This window comes from Theropithecus gelada, chromosome 3 (genome assembly GCF_003255815.1).
Source record: "Theropithecus gelada isolate Dixy chromosome 3, Tgel_1.0, whole genome shotgun sequence".
NCBI lineage: Eukaryota > Metazoa > Chordata > Mammalia > Primates > Cercopithecidae > Theropithecus > Theropithecus gelada.
Genome location: NC_037670.1, coordinates 19,046,306 through 19,062,321, shown reverse-complemented (window position 1 = coordinate 19,062,321; position 16,016 = coordinate 19,046,306). Strand labels below are relative to the sequence as shown.

The 16,016-nt window shown below is 47.2% G+C and overlaps 1 protein-coding gene across 2 annotated transcripts in view; it reads left to right on the top strand.

Annotated features, from left to right (window-relative positions):
* The first annotated feature begins 1,545 nt into the window (after positions 1-1,545).
* The window catches only part of TRAPPC10 (trafficking protein particle complex 10), a 99,374-nt gene continuing 84,903 nt past the window's right edge, over positions 1,546-16,016 (top strand). The window contains exon 1 of one of the 2 annotated variants that reach the window (XM_025379827.1): positions 1,546-1,787. In XM_025379827.1, coding sequence (XP_025235612.1) covers positions 1,721-1,787 — 67 coding nt within the window. In that variant the 5' untranslated portion in view covers positions 1,546-1,720. The remainder of the gene's footprint in view (positions 1,788-16,016) is intronic. The other variant, XM_025379828.1, reaches the window with a different exon arrangement.

Genomic DNA, 16,016 nt, shown 5'->3' with positions numbered 1-16,016 from the left:
CTTATGAGAATCTAATGCCTCATGATGTGCCCCTGGCTTCCATCATCCCCAGATGTGACCATCTAGCTGCAGGAAAACAAGCTCAGGGCTCCCACTGATTCCACACTATGGGAAGTTGTATTTTACTCTATATTACAACATAAAAATAATAAAGTGCACAATAAATGAAATGTGTTTGAATCATCCTGAAACCACCCCAACTATGTCTGGAAAAACTGCCTTCTATGAAACAGGTCCCTGGTGCCAAAAAGGCTGGGGACTGCTGCTGTAAATGACTAAGAGAGACCGGGTCTCCCCCTTTCCATTTGCTGATTTTTGTTACAGATTAGCTGTCTGCTTCATTTCCTGTACCCAACTCAGACCTGATAGTACAGAGACCCCATGACTGTTTCATCTTCGGTGGACCCCAAAAGAAAAAGACCACCTCGACTAATCAGACCGTTGTAACTATGCATTAGGCGTTATACAGAAAGATGTTGAAATCGTTAGGCTTCCCGAAACGTTGGCTATAGAAACGACCCCAAATTTCTACGTTTGAGAACACTGACTTCCATTCTTTGTAATATTTCCTGGGCGGCACATCAAGCTGCGCATTTGACTAAACTCTAGATTCTGACACTTTTGATGATTTTTGGTGGACAATTTTTGTCATTTTATTCGTACATGTTACCTCAAACCCAGTTTATGGCTGGGCATAATGGTTCACGCCTGTAATCTCAACACTTTGGGAGTTTGAGATCAGCCTGGGAAACATAGTGAGACCCCGACAAAAGAAAAGAAAAGAAAAAAATTAGCTGGGCGTGGTGGCTGGCTGCCCCCGTGGTCCCAGTTACCGGGGGGCGGGGGGAAGGGGGAGGATCGCTTGAGCCTGGAAGGTCGAGGCTGCAGTGAGCCGTGATCCCGCCATTGCACTCCAGCCTGAGCAACTGAGCGAGACCCTGCTCCAAAGAAAAAGAAAAAGAAACACCCGCCCCCGCCATTTACGTGCACAAGAAGTCCATGTGCAGTTAAGTGTAAGGTTTATTTTGTGGTATTCCGAAAGCTGCCCCGCCGCCTGCCCGTGCAGACACGGCCGGGGGCCAGGTCCCCACAAAAACCTGTGCGGAGTGAGGGAGACAGGAAGAGCCCAGCGGTAGGCGGAAGGCACGCGCCGGGGACACTCAGCGGCGAGGGCCTGCGGGAGCCTCCAGCGCGAGAAGGGGCCCGATCGCAGGGCAGCGACCGCACCGCGGGACGCCCGAGCTGCCGGGAGAGCGAGGGCCGCGAGACCGGCGTCTCCAGTCCGGGAGCATCCAGGCTCCCTCACCGTGCGCGAGGCCCGCCTGCCGAGTCCTGGGCGCAGCTCTGGCGCAGGGCCCCGCGGGGCGCCCACTGCCGAGGGAGGAGGAAGGACGCGTCCCGGGAGCCCCGCCCCGCCTCCCACTTCCCGCCTCCCGGTCCCCGCGCGGCCTGCCCGGGCGCCCTTCCGTCGGAGGCCAGGCGCCGCGAAGGCCCGCCCCGTGAGGCCTCGCGCGCCCCGGAAGTGGTCATGCCGCGGCGCCGAGGCCGGAAGTGGCTGCGGCCGGCGGCAGCGGGCGGCAGAGGAGGTGCGACCGGCTCTGGAGCTGCCTAGCGCGGCCGGGCGGGCGGCGCCGCTCAGGCTCGGGCTCGGGCTGGGCCCGGCGCGGCCTCGGGGCTGCCCATGGGGCGCGGGGGGCCGGGCCGGTGACGCCGGACGCCCATGGACGCCTCTGAGGAGCCGCTGCCGCCGGTGATCTACACCATGGAGAACAAGCCCATCGTCACCTGTGAGTGCCCGGAGGCGGGGAGGGCGCGGCGGTCGTTGGGCTGGCACGGGCCCCGGCCGTCATGCACCCGGCGCCCCCAGACTTTCAGTTCCCGGCGCGCTTCGGGCTGGGCCGCTTCCTGGAGGTGTGACCGGGGCTGCGGCTGAGGCGGGGCCCTCCGACCTTTCGGTGACGCCCTCTGACCTTCCCGCCGGGCGACCTCTGACCCCTGGGGGCGCCCTGCGAGCCGGCTGCAGTTGGAGCCGGTGGAACCCGGCGGACTCTGCCCGGGACTGGGCGCGCTTCAGCGTCCAGGGTGAGGAGAGGGGGCTGCCGCCGCCCCGTCCCGCCCCCGTTGAGCCGCGCACCCGGGACCTGGGGGCCCCGGGCTTTTCCGCCGGGCGGTTTCCTTGCGGGCCCCCTTTCCCCGACTCCGGGGAAGTCCTTCGGGGCTCGCAGAGTTGCAAGCGTTGGTGAAGTAGGAGCAGTTTGTTGCGGGGTGAAGCGTCAGGCAGAGCCGCCGGGACTGCTTTGCCTCCTTGACGCTTCCCTGCCGCGCACTCAAACCATTTTACGGATGAGAAAGCCGAGGCTCGGGCGCTTATGCAAGCTGCTCCCCATGAACGGCGTCCCGCTCGAGTCTACACTAGGGACACCCGGTGCCTCTTGGGTGTCGTGTCCTCCCCCCACCCCTCTTTTAATGCATACACAAAGGAACTATTTTTCTGTTAGGGGAAAAATATTCCCTAAATTTTACAAGTGTGACTCTCCGGAGTTAAATACGGTTAAGAACAGTGAGCTTATGAAATGTTGGTTGGCTTTTTGATGACTTGCAGAGAGGTGTTTCAAACTATTACGATTTTTGACCTTTGACAGTATTCTGTATTTTCATGCATGTATGCAGTTAGTTTTTTCTAATTGCCTTTCATGCTTTGAAAGGAAGCACTCCCTATTGCAAAATCTGGGTGCCAAGGCCACAGTAGAGTATGTCTTGAGAACTCCTGTTTCCTTCTCGCTCTGTCAGTGGGGATGCACCTGCTCTGTTCCTTCCTGTTAGATCCCTGAGAAACTGTATATTTAAGGTTGAATTTTGTTGCTTCAGCTTTAGATGATAGACTTCTTTCTTTCCTTCCTTTTGCTTTATTTTTTTCTCTTCCCCTCTCCCTCTTTTTTTTCTACAGAGACCTGGACGAGATAATAGACTTTTCTTAGGGAAGTGGACTGTGTCTCCTTTAAAATTGGAGACTTGCATAGTTCAGCAGTAGCCGTCTTTTTTCCTTCCCAGAGTGTTTGTGAACTGGAGGTCTTTCCCTACCCTGCACCTGCAGCCCCAGAGGGCAGATGTGGATAGAGCTGGTCTGGAAGCCCTGCAATTTCCCGGGTGCTTTCCCAGTGCTGGGGAAAGATGAAGCCATGTGCATTTCATACTAAGTTTCACTGTCTTCCAAATGTTGAACGTTTTTCTCCTGAAGTGCTGTGCACATTGTGAGTGCTGGATACATATTAATTGCCTGTGTGGACATCCATGCATCTAATTATATCTTCTACCTCCTAGCTTGCTTGCATTTCAATAGCAATATGTATTTATAGGCACTATGTAAATACATTTCTGAGGAGAAAGTTCCTAAGTTCTATTGGATTCAACTGTAACTAAAGGGGTAGAATTTATTATCTCAATAGTCAGTGTTGGAGATATTTAATGTTTAGTTTTGTACATGCGTGCATCACGGACAGCTGAAGGATGCAGTTGTCTTTCTTACAGATTTATTGGATTGTCATCTTGGTGGAGGTTTTTTTCCTGTGTTTTGAGCAGCAGAGTGAATGGTTTTTTGTTTTTTTTTCTTCTTCTTCTTCTTCTTCTTTGAGTTGGAGTCTTGCTCTGTCACCCAGGCTGGAGTGCAGTGGCATGATCTTGGCTCACTGCAACCTCTGCCTCCCGTGTTCAAGCGATTCTCCTGCCTCGGGTTCCCGAGTAGCTGGGATTACAGGCGCACGTGGCCACGCCCGACTGATTTTTTTTTTTCCCCAGTAGAGACAGAGTTTCACCTTGTTGGTCAGGCTGGTCTCGAACTCCTGGCCTTGGGTTATCCACCTGCTCAGCCTCCCAAAGTGCTGGGATTACAGGTGTGAGCCACCACCCTCGGCCTCCAGCAGCATAGTGAGTGTTAATCTCTGCACTGATACTACACTGTGTTAGAAGGTGCAAACTGTCATTCATTGGAGTCTCAGAAGAGAAAGGGGCTTCGGTAGACTTTCAAAGTTAACTAGTTAACTTGAAAAATTATCACTTTACAAGTGAAGGTTTTTTTAAAAAAGCTGACTTCATATTTCACACTTGAAATTATGTTGTGGTATATCTGGGACTGAAGCTTTAGGAAGCACTTGGCCTGGTTTCACTTCATACCTTCATCTTGCTCCCCTCTTTCAGCTATACATGTTTTGAAAGAAGGTAGTATGAACAGTTGCTTTCAAAAAATCCACCCAGAGGCTAATTAACTCTTAACTTTTTACTATTATATACATAGTTCTCTTAGTCAGCAACATTTTTGTTTTCAAAAACCTTTTTAATTTTTTTTTTTTTTTTTGAGACGAAGTCTTGTTGCCGAGGCTGGAGTGCAGTGGCGTGATCTCAGTTCCTGCAAGCTCCGCCTCCCGGGTTCACGCCATTCTCCTGCCTCAGCCTCCCAAGTAGCCGGAACTACGATCGCCCGCCACCACGCCCGGCTAGTTTTTTGTATTTTTAGTAGAGACGGGGTTTCACCGTGTTAGCCAGGATGGTCTTGATCTCCTGAACTCGTGGTCCTCCCGCCTCGGCCTCCCAAAGTGCTGGGATTACAGGTGTGAGCCACTGTGCCCGGCCAAAAATCTTTTTAATTCTCACTTGAAATGTTATTATCTCAGATCTGTTCATTTTAAAATGAAAGTAGAGTTTATGCACGTTGTTGAATTTTTTTTTTTAATAGAATGTCTAATATTTTACTTCAGTGAAAATGCATTCTGCTTAGACCTTTCTGGGAAGAATATAGAATGTAACTGGTTCAGGTGAATTTAAAAACTGTTTATAGGTAGGGATAGAAGAATGAAAAGTTCCCAAAGATTAAGGGTGACTAGATTAGATTATTACTTTAAAACCTAGCTGATTATTTTGCTTCGTTTTATTATTATTGTTTTTAGAGATGAGATCTCGCTCTTTCACCTATAGGCTGGAATGGAGTGGCGTGGTCATAGCCAACTGCAGCCTTGCTGGGCTCAAGTGGTCCCGTCCCTTAGCCTGCCAGTAGGCAGCACTACAGGTAGGACCCACCTCACCGGCCTGAATTATTTTAATAATATTTTGAAGCTCTCCAGATGGCTTTTTTTTTTCTTCCTGGGACAGAGTCTTGTTCTGTTGCCCAGACTGGAGAGCAGTGTTGTGATCTTGGCTCACTGCAGCCTCTTCCTCCTGGGTTCAGTCAGTTCTCCTGCCTTGGCCTCCTGATTAGCTGGGACTACAGGGGCACACCACCAAGCCCAGCTAATTTTTGTATTTTAATAGAGATGCGGTTTCACCAGGCAGGTCTCGAACTCCTGACGTCAGGTGATCTGCCCGCCTTGTCCTCCCAAAGTGCTGGGATTACAGGCATGCGCCACTGCACCTGGCCTTAGTAGACTTTAGCCCTGATTAAACCTCCTGCCTAATGGGCTCCTGTGAAGAGGGACTACCTCAGCAGAGGCCTTCTTAAACTCAGAACTAGTTAAAGCTTGTAAATATGGAAGCGTGTATGTGAAATGTGCAGGGATGGGAGCCGAACAGTTAGTGGAATTAATGCTTTGACCGAATCATAGCAATGGGAAAACCTGTAGTATAATTTATTAATCATGAAAAATGCCTGGTGAAACTGAAACAAATCCAGCAGATCCATTTGGTCTAAATTTAAATTTTAGCGTAGATTTTTTTTCAGCCACAGGGTCAGTTTTCTGTTTTGAAATAAGAACTTGGGTTTCTGGCCCAAGGGTGTATTAGGAAAGACATGTTCCTTTTCCAGCTGTCTCATTCAGTTAGTGACAAAGTTAGTGTAATTCCAGTGATTTGTGGCTTTTCTTTGTTGACTGTCATCATAGCTACAATAGCACATACCTGTTATTACCTTGGAATTGAATAGTATCTGAACAATAATAGTGCCCTCCCTCTAGATAATCTGTTTTCACTAGTCACATCTATTGCCTGTTTCATTTTTCTGAGTCTCTGTATTTGGGGTTCCGGGTCCGATATTAGAAACTTTTTTTTTTTTTTTTGATACGGAGTCTGGCTCTGTAGCCCAGGCTGGAGTGCAGTGGCCGGATCTCAGCTCACTGCAAGCTCCGCCTCCCGGGTTCACGCCATTCTCCTGCCTCAGCCTCCCGAGTAGCTGGGGCTACAGACGCCCGCCACCTCGCCCGGCTAGTTTTTTGTATTTCTTAGTAGAGACGGGGTTTCACCGTGTTAGCCAGGATGGTCTCGATCTCCTGACCTCGTGATCCACCCGTGTCGGCCTCCCAAAGTGCTGGGATTACAGGCTTGAGCCACCGCGCCCGGCCTAGAAACTTTTAAAGGGGAAAACAGGCAACAGAAATGAGCAGATTTGTAGAGCTTTGTATCTGGTTGGGCTTTGGGATTTTCCCCTGCAGGTTAAAGTTTTAAAATTTGCACACTGAAACTTTCTACTAAACCTGAAAGTGTGGTGCTTGTGATTTAACCACCATCAGTTTTACTACCATAAAAGTCACTTGAAATGTCTGTTTAAATGGGTGAACATATAATAAATGCAGATCTTGTTCCATATTGAATTCTCAAGGCGATGTTGAACCAAAGCTTGAAAAGTAGGAGGAACATTCTCCTTAGGAAACCTCAGTTGTCACATAGAGTATATATTTGGAGGCAGGGACTAACGGCACTAACAAATGTGCTTACTGTGTCATTTCTACCCGAGGATGGTTAAAAACCATTCCATCTTGTGCGCATGACCTCGGTTCTTGCATACTTTCACAGACTCTCAGCTGTGAAACGGGTAGAGTACCAACCTCATCGGGTTGAGAAGGGGTGTGTAAAGCACTCGGGAGAATGTCAGGATTATAGTCAGTGTGCAAAAAAAGTTACTAAGGAGAGATTCCTCAGTTTTCTCTGTTCACAATGCTTTTAGTGTCTCAGTAATTTTTTTCATGGCACCTCTAGACTAAAAGGAATACTTAAAAATTCCATTTATTAAGTAGTTAGGTTCCAGTAATTTATTAAATATTATGTACTAACAGGAGCTATTTGAAAAAAACATATACATTAGTTGGAAGAAAAAAATATTTTCATCATTCTTCCTAACCACAGCAGTGTGCTGCGGGAGGGCAGGCCTGGCAGCAGCTCAGTGGCGCCTCTCACCTGGGGGTCTGATTGGATGCTGCTGCTCCCTTAGATTTTTATTTTTTTTTTGCTTTTTGGTGGTACTTGCTTTTCATCAGAGCAGCCACCCTGTTTTGCAATGATAATGATGTCATTGAAAGAGTGGAGCTCTGATCTGATGTTGACACTGTGAATACCTTATGTGGGATTCCTACACCACAAACATTGCTGTTTCCTTGTGAATCTAAAACATCTCTTGGTGCCTCTCTGACTGCGTAGTGTGTGGGAAGTCTAGATACACGGTTTGGTAACCCGTGCTGTTAGTGTTATTAGCCCAACTCCAGGGTGGATTTGAACTGATACTTTAGAAGTGAAAAGCTTCCTTTCTTTTCAGCTCACATACCTAGTTTTCTACAAGATGTGTTTCTGAAGAGTTTCTAGTAAGTTCTGGCTTATGCAAATGAAATGGAAAGGTCTGATTTTTCTTTTTCTTTTTTTTTTCTTAAGTGCTGATGAATCTCTGAAATAATGAAGTATGATGCAACTTAGGCAACATAGGGGATTCCTATGTCTACAAAAATAAAAATAAAAAAGTTAACCAGGTGTGGTGGTGTGCGCCTGTACTTCCAACTACTTGGGAGGCTGAGGTGGGAGGATCACTTGGACCTGGGAAGTCGAGGCTGCAGTGATCTGTGATTGTACCTCACACTGCAACCTGGGTGACAGAGCAAGATCTGGTCTCAAAAAAAAAAAAAAGGCTGGGCGCAGTGACTCACGCCTGTAATCCCAGCACTTTGGGAGGCCAAGGTGGGCGGATTGCGTTGCGAGGTCAAGAGATTGAGATCATCCTGGCCAACATGGTGAAACCCCGTCTATACTAAAAATACAAAAATTAGCTGGGTGTGGTGGCGGGTGCCTATAGTCCCAGGTCCTTGGGAGGTTGAGGCAGGAGAATCGCTTGAACCTGGGAGGTGGAGTTTGCAGTGAGCCGAGATCATGCCACCGCACTCTAGCCTGGCGACAGAATGAGACTCCATCTCAAAAAAAAAAAGTATGACGGGCATAACACACGAGCCAGTCTTTACTTAGAGAGTTTTTACTGTGTGCTTCCGCCAGAAGCCTGCCAGCTGACAGTGTGATTGTGTGGCTCACCCTTGCTGAAAGCTGGTTGTCTTAGTGGAAATACAAGTAACTGACTTGAGGATTTTTTGTCATAGAAAAGTGTGTTGCCAGTTGACAGAGTGTCTTCACTGGAGTCGCATGCTTTAGCGTGTAAGTGTGTGGTTTCAGAAGGTCGCACACTGATCTCCAAGCACTGAACCTCCCACCCCCATGCTCCACCTCTGGATCCAGTGGCTTTAGATCTAGAGTTACAGACCAGCAATGGCAGAAGACTGCAGGGTCTTTTTTTTTTTTTTTTTAAGACACGGTCTCACTCTGTCACCCAGGCTGGAGTGCAGTGGCATGATCTTGGCTCACTACAGCCTTGACTTCCTGGGGTGAGGTGATTCTCCCGCCTCAACCTCCTGAGTAGCTGCTTGTGCGCCACCATTCCCAGTTAATTGTATTTTTAGTAGGGGTGGGGTTTCGCCGTGTTGCCCAGGCAGGTCTTGAACTCCTGGACTCAAGTGATCCGCCCTCCTTGGCCTCCCAAAGTGCTGGGATTACAGGCATAAGCCACTGTGCCCGGACAGCTGCAGGGTCTTAAAACAGTCAAAACATTCCCGCCTCAGTGCCTGCCTCTGTGGTTGAGTTTGCCTCAGAGCCCCCTGTGGCTTCCTCTCCTGTGTCTCACCTTCTGTCTTTCTTCCTCAAATCTTTCCTCTACCTGCTCTTAACATCAATTTCAAATATAGTCACAGTATTTTGGCCTTAGAGAATATTTGTTTTTAAATTAAAAATCGATAACCTTGGAGTCATTTGTGACTCCTTTTTTCTCTCACAACTGACATTATCTTTGAAATATATCTAGAATCCAGCTATATATAGGGCCTGCCTGGATAATCTGGGATAATCACATCTTGAGCTCCTGAACTTAATTAAGTCTATAAAGACCCCTTTCCCGAATAAGATGACATTCACAGGTTTTGAGGGTTAGGACGTCATGGGGCGCCATGCCACCTGCCGCACCAGTCTGTGTTAGCTACCAAGCGTGCCGTGGCCGGCATCCACCAAGCGTCTGTGGTTTTAGATAGCTGTGTCTGTCTGTGGAGGTTTGTCCTTCCTGTACTCCTGACCAAGGGAATGTTATCTTGACATTTGGGCTTTGGAGTTCTAGATGTGGATACAAGGTGGGGTGACCCCTTAGAAAAAGTCCAACCTCTTCTGTACTCTCTCTCTCTCATGTGGCTTTTTGGACGTTTTTACCTGGTGTTTCATTTCTGAATGTTATTTTAGGCCCCTGTTTGCAAATTTTTTTTTTTTTTTTTTTTAAACAGTGACCGGGGACCATTGTATGTTTGGACATTTTTCTTATTTTTAACTGAGATCTGTTAGCAGTTTGAAGCTATTGTATACATTTCAGAGTTAGCTGGGTGTGGCAGTGCATACCTCTAGTCCTAGCTGCTTGGGAGATAGACCAGAGGATCGCTTGAGCCCAGGAATTTGAGGGTGTGGTGAGCAATGTTTGTGCCACTTCACTCCAGTCTGGGCAACAGAGTGAGACCCTGCCTCAAAAATAAATAAATAAATAAAATAAATAATTTCAGGGTTGAAATTTGTCAGTGGGTTGAAATGACAGTGCCATTTGTCGGCACTGTCAGTTCACCTAGACCAGTCAGCAAGCTCTAAACATCCAGGTTGATGAGAAGGGCCGACAGAAGTCATTTTGAAGTTGAGTTGCTGAGGGCTAGTTTTGCTGTGACTGGCCATCATCAGTGTTAACTGTTTAGTAGCACAGCTCGGACCAGTATTAGCATGTCTGATGACTCCTGCTTTACCGAGTACTTAGGGAAGGCAGACACCATCTGTTCACATGGAAGCAGGGAGGTTTGTCCCTAAAATTATGCCTCTGAGAAAGCCTTTGCCATATAATTAAATAAAAATGTTACTTTAGCATTCTAAGAATTGAGTAAGTCAACTATACACTAGAAATTTTTAGCATAGTCTTACTCATTCCAAAATTAAATTCCTATTCTGAGAACTTGATACCCAGCACTGTTTCTGCTTCTCCTGTAGTCTGTTCTGTCCTTTGGGGATCCTGGGTTGTCTAGCGTGGAGTATGGAGGAGTTGGGCTGTTTTCATCGGTGAGCAAACATTTACAGAGCACCTATTACATGCCAGTTACTGCTGAAGGGGCTTGGGTTATGTCAGAGAGCAAAGATCCCAACCCTTTGAGAGTTTACGTTCTAGCAAGAAGAGATGGACAATAGACAAATTATGTTAGGTGACAAGTGCTATGGGAAAAAGAAAAAGAGAAGGATAGGGGAAATGGAAGAACTATAACATTTCACATATTTTATTACAAAAGTTTGCAATATGTATAAAAGTAGACAGAATATTATGAACAGACCCTACAAACCTTTCACCCAACTTGAACAGTTAGGTGAATTGCCCCGTCTTGCTTCTCTATACCCCTCATTCTCCGCAGTCTTATGTTATTTTGAAGCAAGTCTCAGACATATAATTTATCCACAAATGGATGTTATGGACTGAACATTTGTGTCCCTTCCTACACACCGAAGCCCTGACTCCCAGTGTGCTAAGAATAGGAGTTGGGCCTTTGAGAAGTACCAGGGTTAGATGAGGTTCAGGAGGGTGGGCCCTTTATTATGGGATTAGATGAGGAAGAGTGAGAGGACACCTCCCCCTTGAAACAGGGAAAGACCGCCTGAGGATAACAGCGAGGAAGTGGCTGTCTGCAGTCTGTGACACAGGCCTCACCAGAAACTGAATCTACTGACGTCTTGATCTTGGGCTTCTTGGCCTACCGAGCTATGAGAAAATACATTGCAATTTTTTTTTTCTTTCATAGGGTCTTTCAGAGAAAAAAAAAATCTGTTTTCTGAGCCACCTAGTCTATGGCATTTTTTTTTGTTTTTAAAAATTTTTTATTTCTTTTTTTTCTCTTTCATGGTATTTTTTAATTACACCTAAAACGTTTCTTTCTTTTTTTTGTTTTTGTTTTTGAGATGGAGTTTTGCTCTTGTTGCCCAGGCTGGAGTGCAGTGGCACAATCTTGGCTCACTGCAACCTCCGCCTCTTGGGTTCAAGCAACTCTCCTGCCTCAGCTTCCCAAGTAGCTGGGATTACAGGCACACGCCACCACGCCTGGCTAATTTTTTTTTTTTTTTTAGATGGAGTTTCACTCTTGTTGCCCAGGCTGGAGTGCAGTGGCGCGATCTCGGCTCACCGCAGCATCCGCCTCCCAGGTTCAAGTGATTCTCCTGCCTCAGCCTCCCGAGTAGCTGGGATAACAGGCATGTACCTCCACGCCCAGCTAATTTTTTATTTTTTTACAAAGATGGGGTTTGTTAGTAGAGATGGAGTTTCTCCATGTTGGTCAGGCTCGTCTCGAACCAGGTGATCCACCTTTGCCTCCCATAGTGCTGGGATTACAGGTGTGAGCCACCATGCCCGGCCCTAAAATGTTTCTTAATACCAAATATTTAGTGTTTAAGTTTCCAATGCGTCTTAAATGTCTATTTTTAAAACTGTTCGAATTAGTATCCAAATGCAGTTTTTAGATAAATCCTTTACGTCTCCTAAAATCTTCATGTTCGCTCTGTCTTGTTTTTTCTTTATGACTTGATGAACCTGGCTCGTTGTCCTAAAGAGGACCCACTGCCTAGACTTTGGTAGTTGGAGCTGGCGGCTGGGTCAGCTTCAGGCTGGATTTTTTGTTGACAGGTCTGTTTCATGGGTGGTGCTGTTCTTCCAGCAGGTATGTGGTGTCTGATTGCCTCTCCTTTTGGAAGTTGGCAGCCATTTATTTTCACATCACTGTTTCCCTAAAGGTTGCAAAATGGTGATATTCTCATTTCCCTATTTCTTTTTCACTTATTTCTGGTTTTTTTTTTTAATTATTTTATTTAAGACAGTGTTTTGAGACAGAGTCTCGCTCTGTTGCCCAGGCTGGAGTGCAGTGGGCGGATCTCGGCTCACTGCAAGCTCCGCCTCCCGGGTTCACGCCATTCTCCTGCCTCAGCCTCCCGTATAGCTGGGACTACAGGCGCCGCTACCTCGCCCGGCTAGTGTTTTGTGTTTTTTAGTAGAGACGGGGTTTCACGTGTTAGCCAGGATGGTCTCGATCTCCTGACCTCGTGATCCACCCATCTCGGCCTCCCAAAGTGCTGGGATTACAGGCTTGAGCCACCGCGCCCAGCTCTTTTTCACTTATTAGCTGAACTATTTCTGTGAAAAATGCGTGTGTGTACACATATGTGCACGCATGTACATGCATACATTTACAGTCATTGGTTACCCAGTGGTACAGAGAGGCATTATATACTCGATTCTTTCCCTTTATGTAACCATTTTCAAAGTGAGTTGGTTCACTGGCATCCTTCAGAGGTGATCAGTTGGCGTGTTTTTGTTGTTCGTTTATTGTGGCTGTGAACTTAATCATTACAAACATACTTGGTGTGTTTCAGTCCATTGCATTGTTGCCTCGTTGGCCAGCAGGTTGTTCTCCCTTTGGCCAGGGAGAGTCTCATTTCATGTTGGGGTCTAAGATGGAGGCGTCTTTGTCAGATTCTTTCTTATCTAGCATGACAAGATGTTCCGGGCTCATTTTGAACATTTAATGCCCTGATCTGCGCTTAGCAATCGTCAGGGAGTCCTGATTCCTTTTAGTGAAAAATAGTATTTCAAGACCATAGTCTGCAAGCTTGGGCTCCTAGTTGCTGTGAGGCCTTTTCAATGGACAGAGCTAGGAATAGCTATAGGAATTTTTGTTTGTTTGTTTTTTGTTTTTGTTTTGAGACAGGCTCTTACTCTGTTGCCCATGCTGTAGTGCAATGGCACGTTCTCGGCTCACTTCAACCTCTGCCTCCCGGGTTCAAGAGATTCTTGTGCCTCAGCCTCCCGAGTAGTGAGTAGCTGGGATTACAGGTGCATGCCACCATATCTGGCTAATTTTTGTATTTTTAGTAGAGACAGGATCTCACTGTGTTGGCCAAGCTGGTGTCAAATTCCCGACCTCAGGTGATCCACCCACCTTGGCCTCCCAAAGCATTGGGATTACAGGTGTGAGCCACACTGCAGTGGCCTAGGAATTGTTCTTTGTTTTTTGTATTTTTAAGATAAAATACATTGTAAGTTCACCTTTTTGATGAAAACTCAGGGCTGCAGGGTTTTAATTAACAGCTCCGTCCTCTGTGTTTTCTGTTTTCCACACTGAAAATCCTAATTCTCATGGGTACTTGAGGAGGCTAGAGTTAGAGGTTCCCTAGCTCATGCTGTTTCAGTCACCTGGAGAGCTTGTGGACCCACAGATGGCTGGGTCCATTCCCCATTTCTGAATGAACAGGTCTGGGTGGGGCCTGAGAATGAGCATTTCTTTTTTTTTTTTTTTTTGGAGACGGAGTCTCGCTCTATCGCCCAGGCTGGAGTGCAGTGGCCGGATCTCAGCTCACTGCAAGCTCCGCCTCCCGGGTTTGTTTACGCTGTTCTCCTGCCTCAGCCTCCCGAGTAGCTGGGACTACAGGCGCCCACCACCACGCCCGGCTAGTTTTTTGTATTTTTTTAGTAGAGACGGGGTTTCACCGTGTTAGCCAGGATGGTCTTGATCTCCTGACCTTGTGATCCGCCCGTCTCGGCCTCCCAAAGTGCTGGGATTACAGGCTTGAGCCACCGCGCCCGGCCAGAATGAGCATTTCTAACAAGTGCCTGGGTGGGGCCTGAGAATGAGCATTTCTAACAAATGTGTGGGTGGTGCTGATGCTGCAGGGCCAGGGGCCCCTGAATAGAGCATCACGTGATTGCTCAGTTGCCTTCAGTTGCTTTATCCCTCACTACACAGTCTCTGAGTAACACTATTAACTCCACCATCAACAACAGGACTAGTGATGGACTAGGGCTAGGAGTGTTTTTGACGGTTCTTATTGGCATCTGGACGTATCCCACAAGGAATGAACTGTCAAATTACTGTAGTTGTAAAGTTACTTGTCATAGCTCCTCTCTGAGATTATACTACTAAATGTATATGTATACATTTAAGTTCACTTGTTTTATTTTTCCTGATTATTTTGAGTGAAAACCTTTAAAAAATCTAATTGCTTTATAATTATATAAAATATTTACTTCCAAAATTAAATCTACAAAATGAGATCTGTTTAAAGAAGTCTTGTGTACATTCTGTCTCCATGCTAACTCCTCCCTTCCTAAGTACTCCATCACAGTTTTCATGGTTTTCCTTCCACATGAAAAACATATTTGTATTTCCCTTTCTTAGCTTAGACATTGACAGCTGCGCACACTGTCCCACGTCACTTTCCCCGGACTGCACTCACGCTGGGAGTGTGTTGAGATCGTTCTCATTCCTTCTGGCCGTGTAGAGTCCATGGTGTAGATGTTCTGTGGTTTACTCCGCCAGTCGCCTCTTGGTGGAATTTGAGTTGTTTTGTCTTTTGCTGTTTCCAGTCGTTGTGCACAGGTAGCCTGTCTGTGGCCTTTCCGATGGGCCTGCTGGGACGGAGCCCTGCAGGGCGGGTTGCTGGGCTGAGGTCGATGGTTATGTCACTGTGCTGATGCTGCCTCAGTTCCCTCCTGAATGCTTGCACCATTGGGAAGCTGCCTGTAGCCTCACGGAGAAGCCAGCCCTTGAACAAAAGCTGTGGGGAAGGGGAGGTCCGGGGGAAGACCAATTTGGGAGCCCTTCTGTCTGAAGCCTTAAGGCATTGGGGTGCCAGGAACAGGAGTGTTTCTTTCTGACTTGTAAGTACAGTTCTGTGGTTCAAACTGCTACAGGAACGCTGTGTTTATTTTAGAAAAGTACACACTGTTAAAGGCTGATTCCTCAGTATTCTTATATTCATGTGCATTTATCCAATCTTTTTGTTTTTAAACTCTTGAACTTTAAGTTTGCTCTCCAAGGGCCAGAGAAAGCAACTTGTTTCCTTGATTAGAAGAGTTCATTCAACTTAACATTCTTGGCCTGTGTGTTCTTGTCTTTTAAGTTAAAAAGACTTTGGGATTTTCTGTCTTTTGACTAGTCTGTATGTGTAGTAGTTCCTTTTCTGCAAATTTCCACGGTAGGAAACTTGATGAACACTAATGTATGGGTTTTCTTTTGATCCCACCTACACTGGGTAGTATTTTCATATGACTGGGTGCTGGGAGAGAGCAGCAGAGGGCAGGGGTGTGTGTGTGTGTGTGTGTGTGTGTGTGTGTGTGTGTCAGAGGGAAGGTAGAGACCACAGGAAGGACCCGGAGGAGAGCCAGGCCAAATGGGTGTAACGTTAAGCCAGCGATGAAATGACGGGGTGTACTGAGTACTTCTTTAAACTTGGCCTTTTTTTTTTTTTTTTTTTTTTGAGACGGAGTCTCGCTCTGCCGCCCAGGCTGGAGTGCAGTGGCCGGATCTCAGCTCACTGCAAGCTCTGCCTCCCGGGTTCACGCCATTCTCCTGCCTCAGCCTCCCGAGTAGCTGGGACTACAGGCGCCCGCCACCTCGCCCAGCTAGTTTTTTGTATTTTTTAGTAGAGACGGGGTTTCACCGTGTTAGCCAGGATGGTCTCGATCTCCTGACCTTGTGATCCGCCCGTCTCGGCCTCCCAAAGTGCTGGGATTACAGGCTTGAGCCACCGCGCCCGGCCTAAGCTTGGCCTTTAAACTTGGAGGTGCAGAATTGTGGGAGGGTTCATTTGCTCTACTTCTCAAATATGTGTCTTCTAATGAAGGGAGGACCGTGTCTATGCTAGAAATGTGGAGTCCGTGGCCTAGTCATCTTAGGGGATAA